The following is a 25,935-nucleotide window of genomic DNA, read 5'->3' on the forward strand; positions in this document are numbered from 1 at the left end:
TGGGAAGACCAGGTGATGTCAATTTCAAAGGTTTTAAATGCGCAGACTCATCTGACCTTGCCCCAACAATCAGCACCATGGGTTCTTCTAAGCAGTTGTCTAGAAATCTGAAACTGAAAATAGTTGATGCTCACAAAGCTGGAGAAGGCTATAAGAAGAAAGCAAAACACTTTCAGATGTCAATATCCTCTGTTCGGAATGTAATTAATAAATGGCAGTCATCAGGAACAATGTTAGTTAAAGCAAGATCTGGAAGACCAAGAAAAATATCAGACAGAACAGCTCACAGTATTGTGAGAAAAACAATTAAAAACCCATGTTTGACTGCATAATCCCTCCAGAAAGATCTGGCAGACACTGGAGTTGTGGTACACTATTCCACTATAAAGAGATACTTGTACAAATATGGTCTTCATGGAAGAGTCATCAGAAGAAAACCTCTTCTACGTCATCACCACAAAAATCAGCGTTTGAACATTGCAAATGAACATATAGACAAGCCTGATGCATTTTGGAAACAAGTTCTGTGGACCGATGAGGTTAAAATTGAACGTTTTGGCCGGTACTTTTGGAGAAGAAGGGGAGCAGAATTTAATGAAAATAACCTCTGTCCAACTGTTAAGCATGGGGGTGGTTCAATCATGTTTTGGGGTTGTATTGCAGCCAGTGGCACAGGGAACATCTCACGAGTAGAAGGAAAAATTGATTCAATAAAATCTAAATTTTGTGATGCTAACTTGATGCCATCTGTGAAAAAGCTGAAGTTAAAGGGGTTGTGCTCTGCCCTGACATTCGGAGCTCCGCTCACAGCGTCCGGAAGTTCATTACTCCGAACGCTGTGTGCGGGCTTCCGTGTTCGCGGCCGCCGGGCGTGACGTCACGCCCGGCCCCTCACGACGTCTCACCCGCCCCCTCGTGACGTCACGCCCACCACCTTTACCAAAGTCTATGGGAAGGGGGCGTGACAGCGGTCGCGCCCCCTTCCCATAGACTTTCATTGAGGGGGCGGGCAAGACGTTGCGAGGGGCCGGGCGTGACGTCACGCCCGGCGGCCGCGAACACAGAAGCCCGCACACAGCGTTCGGAGTAATGAACTTCCTGGCGCTGTGAGCGGAGCTTCGAAAGTCAGGGCAGCGCACAACCCCTTTAAAGAGAGGATGGCTTTTACAAATGGATAATGAGCCTAAACACACCTCAAAATCCACGGGGGATTACATCAAGAGGCGTAAACTGAAGGTTTTGTTATGGCCTTTACAATCTCCTGACCTCAACATAATTGAAAATCTATGGATAGACATTAAAAGAGCAGTGTGTGACAGACAGCTCAGAAATCTCAAAGAACTGGAAAACTTTTGTAAGGAAGAATGGGCAAGAATTGAAAGAATCTTGGCTGGCAACAAAAAGCGTTTACAAGCTGTGATACTTGCCAAAGGGGGCAGTATAAGATATTAACTCTGCAGGGTGCCCAAACTTTTGCAGATGCCATTTTTTTGTTTTCTGTTATTTTGAAAGTGTAAATGATGGAAATAAAATCTAACTTTTGTTGACATATTATAAGAAAGTCTAATCTGAAATTTGATGCCTTTTGGAGATTTTTCCATCTTTCCTTGGCTTCTTTAGGCACATTAATACAAATTTTTACCTGGGGTGCCCAAACTTTTGATCCCCACTGTATATATAATGTGCTTAGCTTTGCATTCTCTTTAACATAATACAGGTAGACTGAACAACATTGCCATGATATGAAAGGTTACTTCAGTATAAGGCTTCATGGATGTCATTCATAGATTTAATGAGTATTTGGTTACATATAAAATGTTTATAAAGTATATACAAATAAAAATATTTTGTTACAATAATAACATTTAAATTTATTAATATAGAACACTTTTGCCTCGAACATAATATTGCGGACAAGCAGACGTTGAACTCCAGGAGATATCACAGTCAGCATTCTCAAAATAATGTATCAAGCATTTTTATTTGCCAGCTCATCACCCCACTTCACATTAGCACATTATCTTGCTACTAGAGTCCATATTATGCATGGCTGTTCCACATTAAAATATTAACTTTAATTTATTCCACCTGGAAGCTTTCTAGATAAAACACTATCATAAAGCACAACTCAAGTCATTGCTAGTTATCTCTTTAATATTCAAATAATTCTCTGGATTTGAGATTAAATATGGCGGCTTATACATAAACTATAAAGTCATCGACACATTTAAGAAAATTACTTAAATTAGAATTTCAGATTGGTCATTGATAGATTAGAGGGTACAAAATGTTATTTCTTAAACGGACTTTCATTTACAACAATTCATGCATTAAAATGAACAAATTGTCCATTAAAAGCAAGAATTAAGTTAGGTTAGTTAATTAACTCTTAGCTTTCACACTATGAGCATTCATCCGTTATTAAATATCCGTTTTCTGTGTAAAAACGGATGTACAATAACGGAAGAAATAACGGGTACTAGCGGCTGAATAAATATTTATTCGTTAAGACCCGTTATCCCTCATGTTTGGCCGAACACCTCTGTCTACAGACTCCCACAGCCGGGGCTACTACTACTCCCATCATGGAACAGACTTGTTTCCATGATGGGAGTAGTAGTTCCTGGCTGCGGGAGTCTGCAGACAGCTGGGGAGACTACATTACTGTTTGTACTACAACCCCCATCATGGAACAGAGTCTGTTCCATGATGGGGGTTGTAGTACAGGGGCTGAGGGATTGATCGCACGGGGTTTCACTTCTTCAATTCTGAGACCCGACACGATCCAAAATTAATAAGCAGGGGAGCGGGCGGCATGCTCCACAACCCTGCGATGTATCGTGTGTTATAACTTTCATTTTAGAGTCCCCCACAGGGAGCTCTGAATGACTGGTACTGAGGAGCCATTCAGGTCTCTCAGCGGGAGATTTAAAAATTAACATTATGAGTAGCAGGGGGGGCCATATCTATATTAAAAGCGCTGTAGAAATATACCCCCCACCGTCCGTCTGCTGGCACTATGCGCTGCTAATAGAAATACTTTTCATTCATAGCGCTGCAGGGGTATATGTATATAGAAGAGCTGGGGGGCAGACATATAGCGTTATCTGCCCCACAGTGCTTCTATATACATATGCCGCCGCAGCACTATGTATGAAAAGTATTTCTATCAGCAGCATCGGGCCGGCCGATGCTGCTGCTAGAATGCTTTTCACATATAGTGCTGCAGTGGCATATGAATATAGATGCACTGCGAGGGTATATTATACATGCACTGCGGGGGGGGCATATTATACATGCACTGCGGGGGTATATATTTATTAATGCACTTTTAATATAGATATGGCCCCCCTGCTACTCACAACGTTCATTTTGAAATCTCCAGCTGAGAGCCCTGAATGGCTGTAGGTTGTGTAGGCTGTGTAGGTTGATTTGTATGTTATGTAATGCTTGAAAATAGAAATAAAGAATAAAAAAAATAAATAAATAAATAAATAAAACACTCGATACATCGCAGGGTTGCGGAGCATGCCGCCTGCTCCCCTGCTTAATAACTTCGGATCGTATCGGGTCTCAGAAGTGAGACCTGTTGCGCTCAATCCCTCAGCCCCTGTACTACAACCCCCATCATGGAACAGACTCTGTTCCATGATGGGGGTAATAGTACAAACACTAATGTAGCCTCCCCAGCTGTCTGCAGACTCCGGAAGCCAGGGAATTACTACTCCCATCATGGAAACAAGTCTGTTTCATGATGGGAGTAGTAGTAGTCCCTCAGCACAGCAGGAGTCTGCTGATGTCACCTCTTCTGAGCATGCTCAGAAGTAATAACGGATATTATAAACTGGGTAAAAACGGATGACATAAAGGCTCATCCGTTTGCCATAGACTTCAATGTTAAAAATAACGACCGTTAATTTACCTGTTTCTTGTGACGGAAGAAAAATTAGTGCATATGCCGTTATTTCTTCCGTCACAACTAACGGCCGTTATTCATGATGGGCTATAACGCTTCCCAACGGATAATAAAAAAATTACCATAGACTTAATGGGATTGTTTAATGGCCGTTTAACATGGGTTTTCTAATGGACGTTTGTAATAGATGAAATTTTATAGTGTGAAAGCAGCCTTAGGCTGGGTTCACACTACGATTTTCAAATACGGCAACGGTATACGGTTTTCCGCAAAAAAACTTATACGACCGTACAAGCTGTCGACCACGCTGTCGACCACGTTTTTGCCTCCGGTTGGAAAACCGTATGCGAACCGTATGCGGTTCTTTTAACATTGTTGTCTATGAGAACCATACACAGAATTTCAGAATATGGTTGCACACGGTTTTTCTAATCCGTTTTTGGAGTTGACACATGCGCAGAAGGAATTTCAATAGAACAATAGTAACTTTATTAAATTGCTTGAAAACTAATTCCAATAAAATAGCAAAACCGTTGGCAAAAACGGATGCAAATGGATAGAACCGTACATAAGTTTTGGAACCGTATACGGGGAAAAACCGTATTTGGAGTCATACGGTTGCATACGGTTTTGCCACACGTTTTTTAGCGGAAAACCATATACGGTAACTGTATTTGAAAAACGTGGTGAACCCAGCCTTAGATGACAAGTACATGATTGATCTTATTTAAATGAGAACTAAGACTTACTTATTAAATAAATATATTTATATACAGGGTGGGCCATTTATATGGATACACCTTAATAAAATAGGAATGGTTGGTAATATTAACTTCCTGTTTGTTGCACATTAGTATATATGAGGGGGGAACTTTTCAAGATGGGTGGTGACCATGGTGGCCATTTTGAAGTCGGCCATTTTGTATCCAACTTTTGTTTTTTCAATAGGAAGAGGGTCATGTGACACATCAAACTTGTAGGGAATTTCACAAGAAAAACAATGATGTGCTTGGTTTTAACATAACTTTATTATTTCATGAGATATTTACAAGTTTCTGACCACTTATAAAATGTGTTCAATGTGCTGCCCATTGTGTTGGATTGTCAATGCAACCCTCTTCTCCCACTCTTCACACACTGATAGCAACACTGCAGGAGAAATGCTAGCACAGGCTTACAGTATCCATAGTTTCAGGTGCTGCACATCTCGTATCTTCACAGCATAGACAATTGCCTTCAGATGACCCCAAAGATAAAAGTCTAAGGGGGTCAGATTGGGAGACATTGGGGGCCATTCAACTGGCACACAATGACCAATCCACTTTGTAGGAAACTGTTCATCTAGGAATGCTCAGAGGCAATGCCGGCCTTTCGCACGATAGAGCGTGCTTCTTACGGATAGAGCGAGGCCGGAAGAAGCACGCTCTATCATGTGAAAGGCCGGCATCGCCTCTGAGCGCTTCCCGTGATGCATCCTCGGTAACCTGCTGCTTGAGACCCGGACTCCGGTACTGCCTGACGTTCCCTGCGGTGAGTGCACACTTATTTCTCCTTTGTTGTGAATATCACTAACCATTCCCATTTTATTAAGGTGTATCCATGTAAATTGCCCACCCTGTATCTATCTATCTCATATCTATCTATCTCATATCTATCTCTCATATCCATCTATCTATCTATCTAATATCCATCTATCTATCTATCTCATATCTATCTCTCTCTATCTCTTATATCCATCTATCTCATATCTATCTATCTGTCTCATATCCATCTATCTATCATATCCATCTATCTATCTATCATATCCATCTATCCATCTATCTTTCTCATATCTATCTATCTATCTATTTATCTCATATCTATCTATCTATCTATCTATCTCATAACTATCTCATATCTATCTATCTATCTATCTATCTATCTGTCTGTCTATCTATCTATGTCCAGTGGTGTAGCTATAGAGGTCGCAGGGGTCGCAATTGCAACCGGGCCCCATGCAACTACACTGTGCAGCTGCAGCAACAGGTTCCCACTCGGGCCCGTCGCTGCCAGAAATCTTTATATATTTTTTCATTTACCTGAGAGCCGGCCCTTTAAAACTCAGCGCAGGGTCAGGGGCATGATGGGAGTCCAGGGGCTGATGGGAGTAGACGGAGTAGGGAGTAGACGTAGCAGGCACGCACGTCAGCTCGTCAGCTCAAAGCCCCTGATGCATCCCTGCCTCTGACCCTGTTTTATCAATACCAGGCAGAGGCAGGTGCAGCCGCCCGCCCCACATCGCTGCAGTGAGAAGGTGAGGAGACATGGGACGGGCTGCCGGAGGGGGGTGCTGGGGGTGATAAATTCATGAGGACATCGTGTGTGTGTTTGTTTTATGTTTTATTCATTGATGAGGAGATTGAGGATGGGGTGATTGATGAGGAGACGGAGGGCGGGAGGAGCCTGATTGATTGATTGACTGACTGATGATGAGACTTGGGGTGTGGGGGTTATTCATTGATGAGTCGGGGTGGGGGGGGTTGATGAGGAGACCATGGATGGTGGGGGTACCTAACAATGAGGAGACTGAGGATGGGGTGCTCGGGGGATTGACTGAGGATGGGGTGCTGGGGGTTGGACTGGGTGACAGTGTATGAGGTGATGAGGAGACTGAGGATGGGGTATGGGGGGGGGGGCTGGGTGGTGGTGTATGAGGTGATGAGGAGACTGAGGATGGGGTAATGGGGGGGCTGAGTGGTGGGGTATGAGGTGATGATGAGACTGAGGATGGGGTATGGGGGGACTGGGTGGTGGCGTATGAGGTGATGCAGAGACAGAGGATGGGGTACGGTGGAGCTGGGTGGTGGTGTATGAGGTGATGAGGAGACTGAGGATGGGGTAGGGGGGCTGGGTGGTGGTGTATGAGGTGATGAGGAGACTGAGGATGGGGTATGGGGGGCATGGTGGTGGTGTATGAGGTGATGAGGAGACTGAGGATGGGGTATGGGGGGGCTGGGTGGTGGTGTATGAGGTGATGAGACTGAGGATGGGGTATGGGGGGGCTGGGTGGTGGTGTATGAGGTGATGAGGAGACTGAGGATGGGGTACGGGGGGGCTGGGTGGCGGTGTATGAGGTGATGAGAAGGAGATTGAGGATGGTGTGCCAGGGGGGTCGTGGGTGGCGGTGTATGTGGTAATGACTTAGGTAAAGACTTAGGGGGCTGAAAAGCCAGGAGGAGGACAATTCAGGAGTGGGATTCAGCCGGACTAAGAAGAAAAACTGTGTGACGGTATTATTATGGGAACATTGGGTGGCAGTATTATATTCAGGGGGTACAGTGTGTCGCAATAATATATTTAGAGGGTACAGTGGGTGGCAGTATTATATTCAGGGGGTACAGTGGTTGGCAGTATTATATTCAGGGGACACAGTATTTGGCAGGATTATAATGATTAATGTCTTTATATAGAGAATGAGGATCTGCTGACAAGCTGAGGAATCAATGATGTCCGGATGTCAGACTCTGCAGAGAAGATGGAGCTGGAAGAAGACCTGGTGCCCGGACAAGATGAGAAAGAGAAGACAACAGAGAAGATGTCACTCAGGTCACTGATATCATTGTGTGTTCTGTCTGACCCAATCTGTGGTTCTCCGGCTGTTGCAAAACAACAACTTCCATAATGCCTGAGGATCTCTAGACACCATGGGAGTTGTAGCTTTATAACAACTGGAGAGCCACTTGAACCAAGGTGATTGGTGGGGGTCTAAGCAGTCGGACCCCCACCATAAAAATGGGCTGCTTATTTTAAAATGCCTGAGCTTATTTTTGGCCCCAGTACGGCCCTGCCTGTCCTTCATTATTATATTTGTGCGGTCGAGGCTGGGTAAGGAGTTCGTCAGGGATTGGGGAAGCGGGTCGTCGAGGGGTAGGGGGGCCCAGGACAATTTTTCGCATCGGGCTGGCTGTTCTGGCACATAGGGGCTTCCTAAATTGGACATGCAACTCAAAAACCATTTCAGAAAAATTCACTGTCCAAAATCCCATTGTTGCTCCTTCCCTTCTGAGCCCTCTACTGCGCCCTCCGAACACTTGACATACACATATGAGGTATTTCCATACTCAAGAGATATTTGGGTTACAAATTTTGGGGGGCTTTTTCTCCTATTTCCCCTTGTAAAAATTCAAAAACTGGGTCTACAAAAACCTGCGAGTGTAAAAAATTAAGATTTTGAATTTTCTTCTTCACTTTGCTGCTATTCCTGTGGAACACCTAAAGGGTTAACAAACTTTCTGAATGTCATTTTGAATACTTTGAGGGGCGCAGTTTTTATAATGGGGTAATTTATGGGGTATTTCTAATATGAAGGCCCTTCAAATCTACTTCAAAACTGAACTGGTCCCTGAAAAATTCCAATTTAGAAAATTTTGTGGAAAATTGCTGCTGAACTTTGAAGCATCTGAAGTCTTCCAAAAGTAAAAACATGTCAACTTTATGATGCAGACATAAAGTAGACATATTGTATATGTGAAACAATATATCATTTATTTGGAATGTCTGTTTTCCTTACAAGCAGAGAGCTTCAAAGTTCGAAAAATGCAAAATTTTTTCATCAAATTTTGGAATTTTTCACCAAGAAATGATGCAAGTATCGACAAAAATTTACCACTAACACGAAGTAGAACATGTCACGAAAAAACAGACTCAGAATCAGAATGAAAGGTAAAAGCATTCCAGAGTTATTAATGCTTAAAATGACAGTGGTCAGAATTGCAAAAAATGCTCCCGTCCTTAGGGTTATAATGGGCTCCGTCCCCAAGGAGTTAAACTTAACGCGGGGCTGCAGAGAGTTAACGGGGGCATCCCTGTGTCTTGAAAACATCTTTCGGGACACAGGGATGTCCTTAATAGTGATGGAGGGAATTGCCCTGTCGCTACAGGATGGGCAAGCATCGGCTCTGCTCGGGGCCCCGGGCCAGCTCGGGGCCCCAAGCAATTGCTTGGTTTGCCTGTACTGTAGCGACGGGCCTGAGAGCAAGCACTCTCTCCTGATGACTGTCATCTCACAGTACATGTGTAATGCTAGAGGTAGAAAGCCTGTTCACCAGAGAGTGTGGACTTGCTGTGGACACGACAAACCGACAGAGGGCGCATGCACTGGGGACCTGAGTGTCCACCACACATTGGTGTGAGCGCATATGTGAGCCTATCTCTGCTTTATGCAGCATGAAACCACTGACAGGTTCTATTTAGCTACAAAAAGGCTACAATGCTATAAGAAAAAACGTATGTGTAAAGCACTGCCGTGCACCTGTGAACTACAAGGCAGGTTTTAGGTTAGGATAAGTAGTTACTCAGCTTTTTATACTAAAGTTAACTTTATAAGCAAACAAAATGCTGTCCAAAGGTAATAATATGCTTTTAAAAGTAAAGAGCTATGGAATGCCTGCTAGAAGTGTAAATAGGTTTGATCAAATACACTTATTTCTATTCAAGCTATTACTGTTACTATTAATCAGGGATTGATATAAAGGTTTTTATATTGATGAATTTGTGAGTTTCTGCTGGTTTGCTGCACTAGTCTGTTAAACAGCATAATATAAAGGATGTTTATCTTTTCTTGTGTAAAGACTGGCAACCACTTCAGATACCTCATTGGATAGTCCTGTTCCCATCAGAGAGAAACTACTGCTCATTTCACATCCGTAAGTTCATATGGAACAGCTGGGGAAACTCAGAGGTCTCAGCTATGCCATAAAACTTTCTTACGCAAAGGGTTCTGAGACTGATAAAAGATTAGACAGTGAAAAGATAAGTGTCTTCATTACAACATAATATAAAACAAACAAACATCTGTAATAGGAAAGGAAAATTAGCAACACTACCAACATGTGCGCAGTATGCTTTTAAAAAGGAGGTTCATTGTGGTTCGGCAGTACTTTTAGTAAATCCACAGGCCACTTTTTAAAAGAGTTGGTCACCATGCTTTGTAGTAGGGTACAGTCTATAGAGGATGTGCGTAAGTTACAAGATGACTTAGACACACTGTGTGTCTGGGTCCACTTGGCAAATGAGGTTCAATGTGGATAAATGTAAATGTATTCATCTGGGTACAAAAAACCTGCATGCATCATACTGTATATCTTGGCGGGTTGGGGGGGGGGGGGTAAACTGGCAGAGTCACTGGTAGAGAAGGATCTGGGTGTACTTGTAGATCACAGACTACAGAATAGATCATAGACTACAGAATACCATGCAGTGTCAGGCAGCTGCTTCTAAGGCCAGAAGGATATTGTCATGTATCAGAAGAGGCATGGATTTAAGGGACAGGGACATAATACTAGCCCTTCATAAAGCATTGGTATGGCCTCACCTGGAATATGCTGTTCAGTTTTGGGCATTAGTTCATAAAAGGGACATTCTGGAGCTGGAAAGGATACAGAGACTTGCCACTAAACTAATATGGGGCATGGAACATCTTAGCTATGAGGAAAGATTAGAAGAATCACATTTGTTTAGTCTTGAGAAGAGACGTTTAAGGGGGGGAAATGATAAACATACATAAGTATATAAATGGCCCATACAAAAAATATGGGGAAAAACCGTTCCAGGTTAAACCCCCTTAACCCCTTAAGGACTCAGGGTTTTTGCGTTTTTGCACTTTCGTTTTTTCCTCCTTACCTTTTAAAAATCATAACCCTTTCAATTTTCCACCTAAAAATCCATATTATGGCTTATTTTTTGTGTCGCCAATTCTACTTTGCAGTGAAATTAGTCATTTTACCCAAAAATGCACGGCGAAACGGAAAAAAAAATCATTGTGCGACAAAGTCGAAAAAAAAAACGCCATTTTGTAACTTTTGGGGGCTTCCGTTTCTACGCAGTGCATATTTCGGTAAAAATTACACCTTATCATTATTCTGTAGGTCCATACGGTTAAAATGATACCCTACTTATATAGGTTTGATTTTGTCGCACTTCTGGAAAAATTCATAACTACGTGCAGGAAAATTTATACGTTTAAAAATGTCATCTTCTGACCCCTATAACTTTTTTATTTTTCCACGTACAGGGCGGTATGAGGACTCATTTTTTGCGCCGTGATTTGAAGTTTTTATCGGTATGATTTTTGTTTTGATCGGACTTTTTGATCACTTTTTATTCATTTTTTAATGGTATAAAAAGTGACCAAAATACACTTTTTTGGACTTTGGAATTTTTATATTTTTTTATATTTATATTTTTATAGTTCGGACATTTACGCATGCGGCGATACCACATATGTTTATTTTTTTTACACAGTTTTATTTTTTTTATGGGAAAAGGGGGGTGATTCAAACTTTTATTAGGGAAGGGGTTAAATGACCTTTATTAACTCTTTTTTTTAACATTTTTTTTGCAGTGTTATAGGTCCCATAGGGACCTATGACACTTCACACACTGATCTTCTACACAGATCACAGGCGTGTATTAACACGCCTGTGATCAGTGTTATCGGCGCTTGACTGCTCCTGCCTGGATCTCAGGCACGGAGCAGTCATTCGCCGATCGGACATCGAGGAGGCAGGTAAGGGCCCTCCCGGTGTCCGGTCAGCTGTTCGGGACGCCGCGATTTCACCGCGGCGGTCCCGAACAGCCCGACTGAGCAGCCGGGTCACTTTCACTTTCACTTTAGAAGCGGCGTTCCGCCGCTTCTAAAGGGTTAATACCGCACATCGCCGCGATCGGCGATGTGTGGTATTAGCCGCGGGTCCTGGCCGTTGATTAGCACCGGGACCGACGCGATATGATGCGGGATCGCGGCGCGATCCCTCTTCATATCGCGGGAGCCGGCGCAGGACGTAAATATACGTCCTGCGTCGTTAAGGGGTTAAAGGAAAAGGGGCACTGCCTCCATTTGGAGAAAAAAAAGGTGACTTGCCTTCTTTCCTATAAGAACTGTGAATTTATGGAACAGGCTACCTCAGGAAATGGTCACATCAGGAACAGTTGAGAGCTTCAAAACAGGGTTAGATACATTCCTATAACAATATAACATTCATTCTTATGCAGAAATATAAAATCACCTCCTTTCCCTTCATCCAACCATACCCCTTCCCTTCAATTCCTTGGTTGAATTTGATGGGCAAATGTCTTTTTTGAACCGTTCTATGCTATGGTTTGGAAGGAAATCCACTAATGGTTACTTCTGAATACTCAGGTACCTCTAAGACATATTTACCTACCTGGTATCTCAAATTGAAGCAGTGATAGGAGTTTAAGTATGAAAATCGGAATCCAGCACAGAGCGTCCGTGAAGACAATGAAGAAGAACCTCTTTGCTAAGGTCATTTCTTTCTTGATATGGTTGTGGATTTCAGTAGCCATAATTGCAGTTTGATGGATACTATAGAACATACTACTGTAGGAAAACACAATGATGATGAACGCTGCCAAGTTCACACCTGTTGGAACAATGCACAACACATTGTTACTTTGATAATAAAGCTTTTAGTAGTAGGAAAATACATTATGTATTGAATATTTCGGTCATTATGCATAATGTACTAAAAGTAACTTTAGAAATGTTGAACAATTCAGGTAATTTGCTATGAGGAAAACATATACCAAAGAGTATCCTTTGGGCATAAATTTGTCCGGATTACATGGCGCATGGATAAAACTGGTGCTCTGTCTCATAAAAGTTGATGTGTTAGCACAGTAGCCCCCTTCATTCTATTTATTAGTGTCAGTATTTGAACCAACAACAAACACATATTGATGGCATATCCCAGCTACAGTGGGGCAAAAAGGTCAGCCACCAATTGTTCAAGTTCTACCTCTTAAAAAGATGAGAGAGGCCTGTAATTTTCATCATAGGTATACCTCAACTATGAGAGATATAATGAGAAAAAAATCCATTAAATCACATTGTCTGATTTTTAAAGAATTTATTTGCAAATTATGGTGGAAAATAAGTATTTGGTCAATAACAAAAGTTCATCTCAATACTTTGTTATATATACCATTTGTTGGCAATGACAGAGGTAAAACATTTTCTGTAAGTCTTCTCAAGGTTATCACACACTGTTGCTGGTATTTTGGCCCATTCCTCCATGCAGATCTCCTCTGTGTTGTGATGTTTTGGGGCTGTCGCTGGGCAACACGGACTTTCAACTCCCTCCAAAGGTTTTCTATGGGGTTGAGATCTGGAGACACGCTAGGCCACTCTAGGACCTTGAAATGCTTCTTACGAAGCCACTCCTTCATTGCCCAGGCGGTGTGTTTGGGATCATTGTCATGCTGAAAGACCCAGCCACATTTCATCTTCAATTCCCTTGCTGATGGAAGGAGGTTTTCACTTAAAATCTCACGATGCATGGCCCCAGTCATTCTTTCCTTTACAGTTGTCCTGGTCCCTTTGCAGAAAAATAGCCCCGAAGCATGATGTTTCCACCCCCCATGATTCACAGTAGGTATGGTGTTCTTTGGATGCAACTCAGCATTCTTTCTCCTCCAAACAGGACGAGTTGAGTTTTTACCAAAAAATTCTACTTTGGTTTCATCTGACCATATTACATTCTCCCAGTACTCTTCTGGATCATCCAAATGCTCTCTAGCAAACTTCAGACAGGCCTGGACATGTACTGGCTTAAGCTGGGGGCCACATCTGGCATTGCATAATTTGAGTCCCTGGCAGCGTAGTGTATTACTGATGGTAGCCTTTGTTACTTTGATCCCAGCTCTCTGCAGGTCATTCACTAGGCCCCCCCTGTGTGTTTCTGGGATTTTTGCTCACCGTTCTTGTGATCATTTTGACACCACGGGGTGAGATCTTGCGTGGAGCCCCAGATCGAGGGAGGTTATCAGTGGTCTTGTATGTCTTCCTTTTTCTAATAATTGCTCCCACAGTTGATTTCTTCACACCAAGCTCCCAGTCTGGTGCACATCTACAATTTTGTTTCTGGTGTCCTTCGACAGCTCTTTGGTCGTGGCCATAGTGGAGTTTGGAGTGTGACTGTTTGAGGTTGTGGACAGGTGTCTTTTGATAACAAGTTCGAACAGGTGCCATTAATACAGGAGGAGGACAGAGGAGACTCTCATAGAAGAAGTTACAGGTCTGTGAGAGCTAGAAATCTTGCTTGTTTGTGGGTGACCAAATACTTATTTTCCACCATAATTTGCAAATAAATTCTCAGACAATGTGATTTTATGGATTTTTTTCTCATTATGTTTCTCATAATTGAGGTATACCTATGATAAAAAATTACAGGCCTCTCTCATCTTTTTAAGTAGGAGAACTTGCACAATTAATAACTGACAAAATACTTTTCTGCCCCACTGTATATACTATCAACTATTATTATGGTGCATTCTCACCACATTTTTGCAATACAGTTCCCGTATCAGGTTTTTGATGAAAAACGGATTCCTCAAAACGTGACTAAACTGTATCAAAACGTGTGTACAAATTTCAACCCGTATATGGTTAAAAACCGTATACGGTTTGAAAAATGATGTCCGGTTGCATCCGTCTTTTAAGAAAAAAACATATACGTTTTTAACTTTACACTCCATTATGAATAAAGTTTCACTTGTTTGATTTAAATTCCAAGAAAAAAACTGTGCAAAGTCAAAAACCGTATGGTGCAAACCGGATGCAATCGTACGCACATACGGTCAATGTCAATGCATACGGTTTTCTATATGGTTCCGTACGGTTTTTAACTTGAAACCGTATACAGGAACTGTATCGCAAAAACGTGGTGTGCATGCACCCTTACTAAGCTAGCTATACACCAAGACAACCTACTGTGCAGCTCCCTGAATGAGACAAGATTAGGCATGTTGGATTTCAGTTTGCACAGTGTTATGTTCCCTCTAAAGATAAGCACTGTCAGATGTGTTTGGCAGCCGCTTTCCTCCTTCTTCCTATTGAAATCAAATCCAAGTATTCATGTTTATAGGAAGGAACAGAAAAAAAAGCTGTCGATCAAAAGACCAGGTGTTTGTCTAGTATTAGATATGATAAACAGAAGCAAGATATTAACAAAAAAAGAAAGATAAAGATAAAAATGTGTCTAGTTCAATATTTTCATAGCATATATTGCAAAAGTTCTCTCCTTGAAATGCACACTCTTACTAATGATATGCGGCGCCCGGCTTACCTGTGCTCTCCTGATAAAACCAGAGGTTAATTTCTCTACTTTTATACCTGATCTCTGTTTAACATATGAAATTTTTTGTTATCTCTCCCACCATATAATCCCACCCCAAGCCTGTCAGACTGTAGGGATATTTTCCCGAGAGTGTCTATGATAAGGAATCCAGATCCTGATCAATACATTTCTTTTAAAGTTACTATAAAGCTTATGGCTTTACCTTGACTACAGAAGTGAAGCTGCTAAGCCTTTAGGAGAAGCGCATGAAGCACTGGGCTAGTCCTGATAGAGAACACAGCTGTGACCCCCTTATCATTTTGGCACAGGCAGAACGCTCTAGCTATGAAAGCTCACAGGAGAATATGTGCAGCAAAAATGTACCTGCAAAATTTTAAAAGGGAATATTCGTGGAAGTTCCCAAAGCAGTGTTGTGGTAGTATCCATAGTACATATTTTTTCATACAATGGTTTGGTTGTACAAGAGACCCCTCAAATAATGTGATTTATTTAGCTAAAATAACGCTATGGAACATGGAGGAGACTTTTCAATACTGTCACTCCATAAATGCAGTCTCTCCCTAGTACACTGTGTGCTGGGTCCATGGAGGATATTGCTTGCCAAAAATCAAGTCAAAGAGTTGGATTTTTTTTAAAACTTTGACTCAACCAACATGGTAGTGCACACACTCGTCATCTCCCACCTTAACCACTCCTTTTATATGCCCCTCCATTTAACTCTCAAGTTCTCTTCCAACCTACCCTCAACTTTGACTTACAATTAATCAACCTCTCCTCGTGTTCCTCCTCTGCCTTTCCCAGCTGCCGGTCCCTTCACTGGCTACTTATTGGCCACCAAATTGACATTATTAACAATGACATTTAAGGACGTACCACATCCTGTCCTCTCCATCATCACCTGATACCACCACCAATCCTCACAAGACCTCTATCCCCTTGTCTGCTCCTCAGACAAAAATCTCTAATATTTCTCCTGTGAATCCCCCATATTGTGGAATTCAAAAACCCAATAAATGAGTCTCTGACCCACCATAAAATGTATAGCCAATACACTTCAATGGGATTCTTCTGTCCCATTCACATAGTAGAATTTCTGCTGCAAAACTTCCGCTGCGGGAATTCCATTGAAGTGAATTGGTGTGTGAAGCCGGCCTAATAGGACTTTGCGGCAGAATTCTAAGACAGGTTCAATGTTTTTGCAGAATCCAGAATGCTGAATTTTCGCTACAGAAATTCTGCAGCAGAAAATCTGTCATGTGAATGAGACACAGCAGAAATTCCAATTCCATTCTGAGCTGCATTTTTCCTCCGGATTCTATATGGAAATTCTGCCTTGTGAACAAAGCCTAAGGGTATATTTACACGCAGGGCCGGTTCTACCTATAGGCAAAATAGGCAGCTGCTTAGAGTGCCCTCTTGATAGGGGCGCCACTCTGCACGCTGCAAGAAAGTTAGTAGCCAGCTAGCATCCGAAGCTTTAGCACCCCCGAAACACCCTCCCAGCCAGCACCACCATGTCACCCCAGTAGTAAGGTTATTACATAAGGAGGAGGTTTGCTATAGTGTGTCACCCCAGTAGTAAGGTAATTACATGAGGATGAGGGTTATTACAGTGTGTTACCTAAGTAGTAAGGAGATTGCATAAGGAGTGTTATTTTTTTTACAGCCCTAGTAAGGTGATTACATGATGAGGAGATTTGTTACAGTGTGTCACCCTAGTAAGGTGATTACATGATGAGGAGGTTTGTTGCAGTGTGTCACCCTAGTAAGGTGATTACATGTTGAGGAGGTTTGGTACAGTGTGTCACCCCAGTAGTAAGGTGGGGCGTGTCAAAGGGCAGAGCCAATGGGCATAGTCAGGGGGAGGCAAAATTAGCTTTTGCCTAGGTTGGCAAAAATCCTTGCACCAGCCCTGTTCACACATCACTAAAATGTGTGGAATTGCCGCCCAGGAAACACGAGCACATATTCCGGACAGTTGAAAGTTTCAGCAGGTGCTAGGACCACTCGAAAATGCGCAATCTTATACGTGGCAGTGCATTTCCAAGCAAAATCCGTAATCCGGTTTACCGTGGCAGAAACATCTGACGTAAAAAATTCAGTTTTCAAAAAACAGTGCAGCAAAATCTCTTAATGGGAATTTAATGGGAATTCAGCTTGGACAATTCACCGTGTGAACATAACCGTGCACTCCCATACCCCAGCTGGACCGGAGCCAAACTCCATTGACTTTACTACTGTTTTAGGTCCGGTCACAAAACCGGATACGGGGCAGAAATGAGCCGACCGGAGTCACTGCCTGACTCCGGTCGGCTGCGGTTGGCTCATTAAAGTCAATGGAGTTGGGTGCCGGGAGCGCACGGTTTTTCCCTTCCCCAGCTGGATCCGGCAGCTGTGCGCTGCAACCGTGGTGTGAATCCAGCCTAATGCTCACAAAAATGTCTCCATGATTTTCACGTACCTGCCCCATATTTTTAGTTTTTGTTTATTGTACGTTTTATTATCTAATGTTATGTATTTAATCCCACTTTTTCAAATATACAGCACCCTAGAATGCTGCTTTAAAAAAAAAAAAAAATAAATAAACTAATTTCATATTTATCTACATATGTTAAAATAATAGCCATCATCATAATATGTGGCAGATACAACAATGTATTTTGGGAGTCTTACCAAGGAAGATGACTACTGAGTATATCTGAGCCGCAGTCGTTTCTGGTTGTTCTGAGTGTAGTGGGAAGCAGACTCCATTTGTTCCATAGTAGTTGTGAAAAATATGTTCATTGCTGAGGGGTATAAAAGCTATAATAAAACCAATAATCCAAATAAGTATTAAGGTGATTATCGTCCTGCATTTTCCTGGTTTCAGATACCTAAAAGGGTACACTATGCAAATGTATTTTTCCAAAGTCAGGTAGGTAAGGAGTAAGACTGAGACTTCCGTAGAGAGTATGGCTAATGATCCAACAAGACGACATTGTGTACTGTCCATCCAGGACTGGGCATTCTTGTTGTATTCACCTCTGTATTTTACATCATAGTATCCAATAACAAATAAGTAGATTCCCATTAAACAATCGGCACCTGTAATAGAAACAGTAATTCAATTGAGAAGCTAATTAAGAGTACACTGCAATTGGAGATGATAAATATGAGATCCATAAAACACATTAATATAATGTAATCGTAAGCTCGTCCTTGGTGAGCCCAAAGTGAATTCTTACTTACAGAAATGCTTATATCACACAATCCAATCATAAAACTAGGGTAAAACAGGGTACATTTTTATTTCCATAACCATGTGAGCAAATAGTTTGTTCTTTATTAAACATAAAAAAGAACCTGTTGTTTTATAAAAAAAAAAAAATTAAAGCCTAAATAAAAGGATGTAATTTTAGTTTTTAGGCTTCTGAATGTTTCCAAAGTATTTTTTCTGGTTATAACATTTGTTTCCCCTCAGAGGGGCCCTATCCCATTGCGCAGCCTCTGACCATCCAATTAAGTTCATGGAGCATGTTACAGCCTGTAATATCTGCTGGCACCATACATGCTGGCACTTCCTTTTCATTACTTAGAATCATACATAGCGCCTCCCTCACATGGAGGCCTGGCCTGTTATGACGGTAATTTTTTGGACAGATGGGAGAGAACATGCAGAATCATAGCATGGATCCTTCAAATGATCCTGAAGACCCAGATTTTTCCTGACATTGAGCAACAGACAGCAATTTGAAAGGAAGTGAGACACCTAGTTCCTGGCACTTTAGAGGATTTTCATTGCATTGTCAAATAATAAAGTGAATTATAATTTTCCTATTTCTACACTGTTTTTGAAATAGTGATATGTTCATCGAAACAACATGGTGTCTGGTCAGCCAGCTTCTATCTATCTCTTTATCTACATCTACCGTGTTTCTCCGAAAATAAGACCGGGTCTTATATTAATTTTAGTCACAAAAAACACACTAGGGCTTATTTTCAGGGTAGGGCTTATTTATTTATGGGGGCTGCAGGAGTGTGGAGGATGGGGGGCTGTGGGGGGGGATGGGGGGCTGTAGCAGTGTGGAGGATGCCGCATCTCCCCCATCTTCCACACTGCCACAGCCCCCCATCCTCCCACAGCCCCCATTCTCCACACTGCTATACAGCCACCATCCTCCCACAGCCCCCCATCCTCCACACTCCTGCAGCCCCCCCATCCTCCACACCGCATCGCATTACTGGTGGCCGCAGTCCACCAGTTGAGTACCCCTGGCCCTAGGTCTTATTTTCGAGGTAGGGCTTATATTGCAGCCCACCCCGATAATCCAGCTAGGGCTTATTTTTGGGGTAGGGTGTATTTTTGGGGAAACAGGGTATGTATGTTGAATTATTGGATTGTTTTTATATGGGGGGATTTATCAACCTTGTACAAATGAACAGTGGAGCACAGTTGCCTATAGCAACCCATCAGTTTCCAGCATTCATTTTTCAAAGGCCTTTTTAAAAATAAATTAAGATATCTGTTTGGTTACTTTGGGCAACTGCTCAACTGTTACCCTGTGCAAGGTTTAATAAATCTCCCCCATGGTGTGTGGGCTACCAACAATTTACCAGTACTCTGCATACATCCAGATGACTTAGGGCTCATTCACACTGACGTCGGGCTCCGTTTTGTGGAGCTCCGTTGGCAGTTTCATCAAGTTTAGCGGAGAAAAAAATAGTGCAAGCACAGACCCCATGCAAGTCAGAACCCAGCAGTAGTCGTTTGCATCCGACCTGTTACAGGGTCCGTTTGGCTTAAGAAAAAATAATAAAATAAAAAAAGAGCTGAATGGACCCTTAACGGGTCGACAAATGGGCCCTGAATGGCAATGTGAACCTAGCCTTACATGTGCTAAATTGCTGTAAAAGAGCATGGGGGTCCGGCTGCTGGGACCCCATGCGATCTCTGGGCAGCACCCCGGTGTTCTGAACATTTTTGTTCAGAACGCTGGGTTCGGGTGGCTGCGGCTGTAGCGTCACACCACGCCCCATCCCTTCACCACAGTAGTCACGCCCCCTATAATAGACATGAATGGAGTGGGCGTGGCATGACATCACATCACGTGACATCTGTTAGATATCATGTCCACGAACGGAGTACCCCTTTAAGCACTTTAATGTATCATAATTGTATTGTTTTTTTCAGTGAGTGCAGAGATACTGTTACAGATCATACACAGTACAGGAGTAGGTGGAAAAGAAAGTATTTTCTTTTATGAGATATATTACATAGTTCCGTTTCTTTTATACTCAGTATGAAAAAAATATAAAAACATGGGTACACTTTAATTTCCAGATCTGTCAAATGTCTGAATTATAAGTCTATTTCTTCCAAGTTTCCTGCTGTTCTTATTTGCCTGGATTTTGCTGTTTCTGTAACCTGTAGGACATTTTGGTGTAAATGGAAATGCATAAAAGAAATAAACTTTTTTTATATATCAACTGGCTCCAGAAAGTTAAACAGATTTGTAAATTACTGCTATTAAAAAAAATCTTAACCCTTTCAGTACTTATGAGCTTCTGAAGTTAAGGTTGTTCTTTTCTGTCTAAGTGCTCGCTGATGACACGTGTCTCGGGAACCGCCCAGTTTAGATGAGGTTTGCTATGGGGATTTGCTTCTTAACTGGGCGGTTCCCGAGACAGGTGTCATTAGAGAGCACTTAGACAGAAAAGAACAACCTTAACTTCAGAAGCTCATAAGTACTGAAAGGATTAAGATTTTTTTTTAATAGAAGTAATTTACAAATCTGTTTTACTTTCTGGAGCCAGTTGATACATAAAAAAAAAGTTTTTTCCTGGATAACCCCTTTAATGCTGGAACACATTGTACTAGAGAAAAATTTCCAATTACCAGGAATTTCACATAATTTTACTTACAACAAAGAGAAATGATACACATAGCATGTAGCTTGTTCTCGGATCTGATGTATGGCCGTGTGCAGATGACGAAGATGTTCCCAAAGCAAGTAGCCACAGAAACAACCCAAACAAAGACCCGCTGTACTATACTGGCAAGAAGATTTTCCAGAGAAGAGATGCCATCTGTGTTTGGCTTGCAATTCCGCACATGAGGGGCAAAGCCACAGTACTGAAATTTCTTAAAATATCTAAAAAAAAAAAAAAAGGAGAGCCATAAATGCAAGAAGTGAATAGTCTAATCTGGATGTTCAGAAGAACACAACTGGTTAAATCATATCAAATGAGTATAAAGGAACAACATATCATATAAGACATAATAATCAATCAATCAGAAACAATGTTTTATTTTTCCTGAGCAGCTTAATAAATAAACGTTTATTTATTATTGGTCACAATAGGCACCAAGACTATATTTGATGCATGAGGCCAAATGTTGCACTTAGCAAGTACTGATGTTAATGAGTACTTGAAATGTCATTTAATTTTCCGGAATAAGCTGTCATCTTTGGATATTATATAAATTATGGTGTTTTTCACCAAAATTGTTCACTGAGGCTCCATCTCTAGTTTTCGGTTGCCCTTGAGCTTGTATGTTGAGAATAGCAGCTATGATGTGTCAGGGCTTAAACGCAGGAAGATCAGGACTTATTATTTTATATTGTGTAATGGATTTTATATAATTTAACGTATTTGAAGTAGTAGACATCCTAGATGTGTTACAAACATGTCCGGGCAGGTTCAAGTTAGGGTCACTCGCAATTGTTTAACTTTTTGACTAAATTCAAGGTTTCTCTCTATATACCAATTAATAGGATATATATATATATATATATATATATATATATATATATCTCCCCGACATTGCATGGTACATTCCGAGACAGGTGGAGGATATGAGGGAGACGGAGATAGACTAAAGAAAGGTTTGGGTATTCTGATATAATTGGAAATTTGCTTCAGAATATTACATATAACATAAAATAATCTGAGAGGACATGCATTATTGTCACATAATATTAGAGTGACATTATAGCTTACATATTTTATGTTACATGCTCTATAGTTATGTTATCTATATCTACTTTGTAGTGCTATATTCTCAGTTGATGTTGTATGCAGAATTGAAGACTCTGGGGCCTGGTAAGATTCCTAGAGTGAACTGTTGACATTAGGCTCCATGCTGTGCCAGGCTGTGTAGGTAATACCACCACTAACTGGCATCTAACAATGGTGTAGATACATGTGTGGTGGGGAGAAGTCTTCCATAAATCGTTGGGTCATAAAAGTCACACTGGTTCCAGGATGTCTATAGAGACCCTCATTTTCACGGCTAAGATGTCAGGTTTATCTTGATATAGAGCTCCTCATTGATTGATAGTTGACAGCCTGGAATTAGCTTTAAAATATGTAACACTTAAATGGCTAATTGATAAGGAACCTGATTACTTGTATTAGAGCGTCCCCTGGCAGATGTGGTACCTGGATAACAACCGGAAGGAAGGCACATTTATGGACAAAAATGGCAGAGTTATTTATTTGCATTCGCACACACCCAGTCTACATTCATTGGGAAATTACAATTTAGGAGGTGTATTCCTACTGATAAGATTTTGGTAATAACCACATGTTGATATACACAAGGGAAGGCAGCAAGAAACAATTTGGTTTTGTTTCTGGAGATATTCCTTGGGGCTAGCATAATCCTTGTGTTGGACCACATATCTCTGACACTTTGGTGGGCTTTGGTAATGTATAAGATTACTTATATTTCTTCATTCTGAAAATTATTATTAGGCGTAATACTGTCCCAGGTTCTACTTAATTTACCCGTCTGGTTGCGGATGTCAATTATAGTGTCCTGTCACTTGAAATTTCTCAATAGATATTGCAGCTCTATTAAGAAATCCTGGCTGACATAGTAAAGAAGTGCCCCCTGTTTTGGAGTGAAAGCACTGTAGCAATATTGTAAGGTTCCTGTCAGGATTCGGCAAGCTGGAGGTGGATCCTCTGTGTCAGAGAGGGATTGGCGTGGACCGTGCCGGCGGACCGGTTCTAAGTTGCTACTGGTATTCACCAGAGCCGCCGCAAAGCAGGATGGTCTTGCAGCGGCAGTAGCAACCAGGTCGTATCCGCCGGCAACGGCTCAACCTCTCTGATTGCTGAGATAGGCGCGGTACAAGGGATTAGGCAAGAGCAAGGTCGGACTTAGCAGAAGGTCAGGGCAGGCAGCAAGGATCGTAGTCAGGGGCAACGGCAAGAGGTCTGGAACACAGGCTTGGGACATACAAATAACGCTTTCACTGGCACAATGGCAACAAGATCCGGCAAGGAAGGGAAGGGGAAGTGAGGTAATATAGGGAAGTGCACAGGTGAACACACTAATTAGAACCAGACGCCAATCAGTGGCGCACCGGCCCTTTAAATCGCAGAGAGCCGGCATGCGCGTGCCCTAGGGTGCGGGGCCGCACGTGCCAGGACAGAACAGACGGGGAACGAGTCTGGTAAGTTGGCCGGGATGCGAATCGCGAGCGGGCGCTTCCCGCATCGCGGATCGCATCCCGGCTAGAGACATTATCGCAGCGCTCCCGGTCAGCGGGTCTGACCGGGGCGCTGCGAACAGGAATACGCTGCGAGCGCTCCGGGGAGGAGTGGAGACCCGGAGCGCTCGGCATAACAGTTCCTTTCATAATGGCAGGATGATGCCCCTCAGGGGAGCCGGGGGGAATAACAGGAGAAGAAATACTGCTTGCGAGTCTTTTTCTCCCGCTATTCCCAAAAAATAATGTCTCCTGACGGACCCCATAAGAGTAAATGGGAGCCATCGGGACCCGATGTTGCCCTTTGTGCCCCATCATGAGAACGGCAGTTAAAAGCACAAAAAAAAGAGGTTTTAACAGCCGTTCTTGATGGGGCACAACGGCAGTGTGAAAGTGGCCTCAGGCTGGTAACTTGTTGAGTAATTCCATATTGAGTTTTTATTACCAAAGTGTCAGTAGATTGGTCATGGTACTCTCATTCAGGGCAGACATTCAGCAGTTATAATACATATGGTCTGATGTGTTGCTGTTGTTCATGCGTCATACATATATATCTGTTTGATTGCCATGTAGTATTGAGGTTTCTATGTTACTTAGTAGCTATGGTGATGTAGTGAGATAATGCTAACACATTGGCCCTCATTTACTTCGAAAATCGGGTTGTAAGTCTATGTTGCTTTCTTACCCGACTGCTTTTTTCCCCTGGTATTTATTATTATGTCGCATCCTGTTTGTCGCACGTGGGTTTTGGTTTCCAACTCCTCTGAGTTGTCGGGAAAAAATCCACAACAATTGAACAAATTCGGGTTGGAAACCTTTGTAAATACGTGGGAAAGCTCAGAAATGTCGGGTTACGCCCCTTTTTCGGGTTTGGGAGAATCCACATCGGGTCCGTCGGGAAAAAATGTTGCATCGTGTTGCAGACTGGCGCACGATGTCTGCGACATGTCGCAGACAAAGATGCGCCAAAAAAACCCGACAAAACAAGTCGGGTTTAGAATAGTAAATGAGGGCCATTGTGTTTAATTTCTGTATGGCTTTTTATTACTACTACTACAATAAATTATTTATTTCTGCATGCATTCCTGTCCTGTGTTATACTAATTGCAACGACTCAAGTGGCTTTATGTAAAATAACTTAAAGGGTTACTCTGGCCCTAATACTTAGAGTGTGTAGCGTGACGACCATGGGGCCAGATTATCATGATGTCACAACTCCGTCCCCGTGTGATGTCACGCTCCGCCCCCTCAATGCAAGTCTATGGGAGGGGGCATGGCGGCTGTCATGCCCCCTCCCATAGATTTGCATTAAGGGGGCCGGGCGTGATGTCACACTGTGGCAGAGTCGTGACATCACGATACTCAGGCCCCGTGGTTGTCACGCTACACACTTGGAGCCACCAGCTCTGCGGAGAGCTCACAAAACTGGGTGTGCAAGGACAGATTGCGGGGGTCCCCGGCGGCAGGACCCCCGCCACCATACATCTTATCCCCTAACATTTGCATAGGGGATAAGATGTATTAGCTCCGGAGAACCCTTTAAGATTTGTAAATTTTTATGTCAGGCCCAAATCATATGAATTGCCCAGTTGTTTATATTTCAGCAATTCAAAAAAGTCACAGTTGTTGATATTTTTCTTGTGACCATAATTGTGACTGATGTTTCCTAACTGCACTCACATGAAAGTAAAAATATTGCTCCCCTATATCTTTGCAGCCAACAATGAGAACCAGAATGAAGAGCATTGATTTTATTTTATGTGCCATGAGACCATTTGGATGTGGAAATATACTGGTGTGTATAACAGCAGAAACAGATTCTATTTCAGTGGGAAAAAAATACTTACATGTGGGTGAGATTTTTGAGGGGCATAAACATTCTTCTTTGAATATTTGGAATTTCAATTCCCTCAAGACTTCTGAAGCACAAAATAACACAAAGCTCATAAGTGTGTGAAGTCTTTTTCTACATACAGGGAAGTAGCTAGGGGTGCAGTCCCATGTAGATGCATAGGGGGAGATTTATCAAAACCTGTCCAGAAGAAAAGTTGCTAAGTTGCCCAAAGTTACCAATCAGATCGCTTCTTTTATTTTTTGAGAGGTCTTTTCAGAAATGAAAAAAAAGAAGCAATCTACTTTTCCTCTGAACAGGTTTTATAAATCTCCCCCATAGGGCCCAATTACATCAGCGCTGTATGGATGGTGCTAATTTAAAAAGCATATAACAAGACTTGACTATTGATGGCTGGATCATTTGTATGGCACTTTCATTGTTCCTTCCATCATGTGTCAGCCACACCTCCCCTATTACACATTGAAATGTGTGGCCAATGAACAATGGTTTTTTAACCTGTCAAATATCAGCAGACGAACAAGCCTTTGCACATTTGTCGGCTAATTT

The 25,935-nt window shown here is 42.2% G+C and overlaps 1 protein-coding gene across 4 annotated transcripts in view; it reads right to left on the reverse strand.

Moving 5' to 3' along the window:
• The window catches only part of RXFP1 (relaxin family peptide receptor 1), a 379,356-nt gene that overhangs the window by 1,845 nt on the left and 351,576 nt on the right, over positions 1–25,935 (reverse strand). For all 4 annotated transcript variants that reach the window (XM_056561804.1, XM_056561796.1, XM_056561789.1 and 1 more), the window contains 4 exons: positions 25,382–25,453; positions 20,956–21,185; positions 17,728–18,138; positions 12,121–12,339 (listed from right to left, as the gene is read on the reverse strand). In XM_056561804.1, coding sequence (XP_056417779.1) covers positions 12,121–12,339; positions 17,728–18,138; positions 20,956–21,185; positions 25,382–25,453 — 932 coding nt within the window. The remainder of the gene's footprint in view (positions 1–12,120; positions 12,340–17,727; positions 18,139–20,955; positions 21,186–25,381; positions 25,454–25,935) is intronic.

The sequence above is a fragment of the Hyla sarda genome, chromosome 1, assembly GCF_029499605.1.
Source record: "Hyla sarda isolate aHylSar1 chromosome 1, aHylSar1.hap1, whole genome shotgun sequence".
Lineage (NCBI taxonomy): Eukaryota > Metazoa > Chordata > Amphibia > Anura > Hylidae > Hyla > Hyla sarda.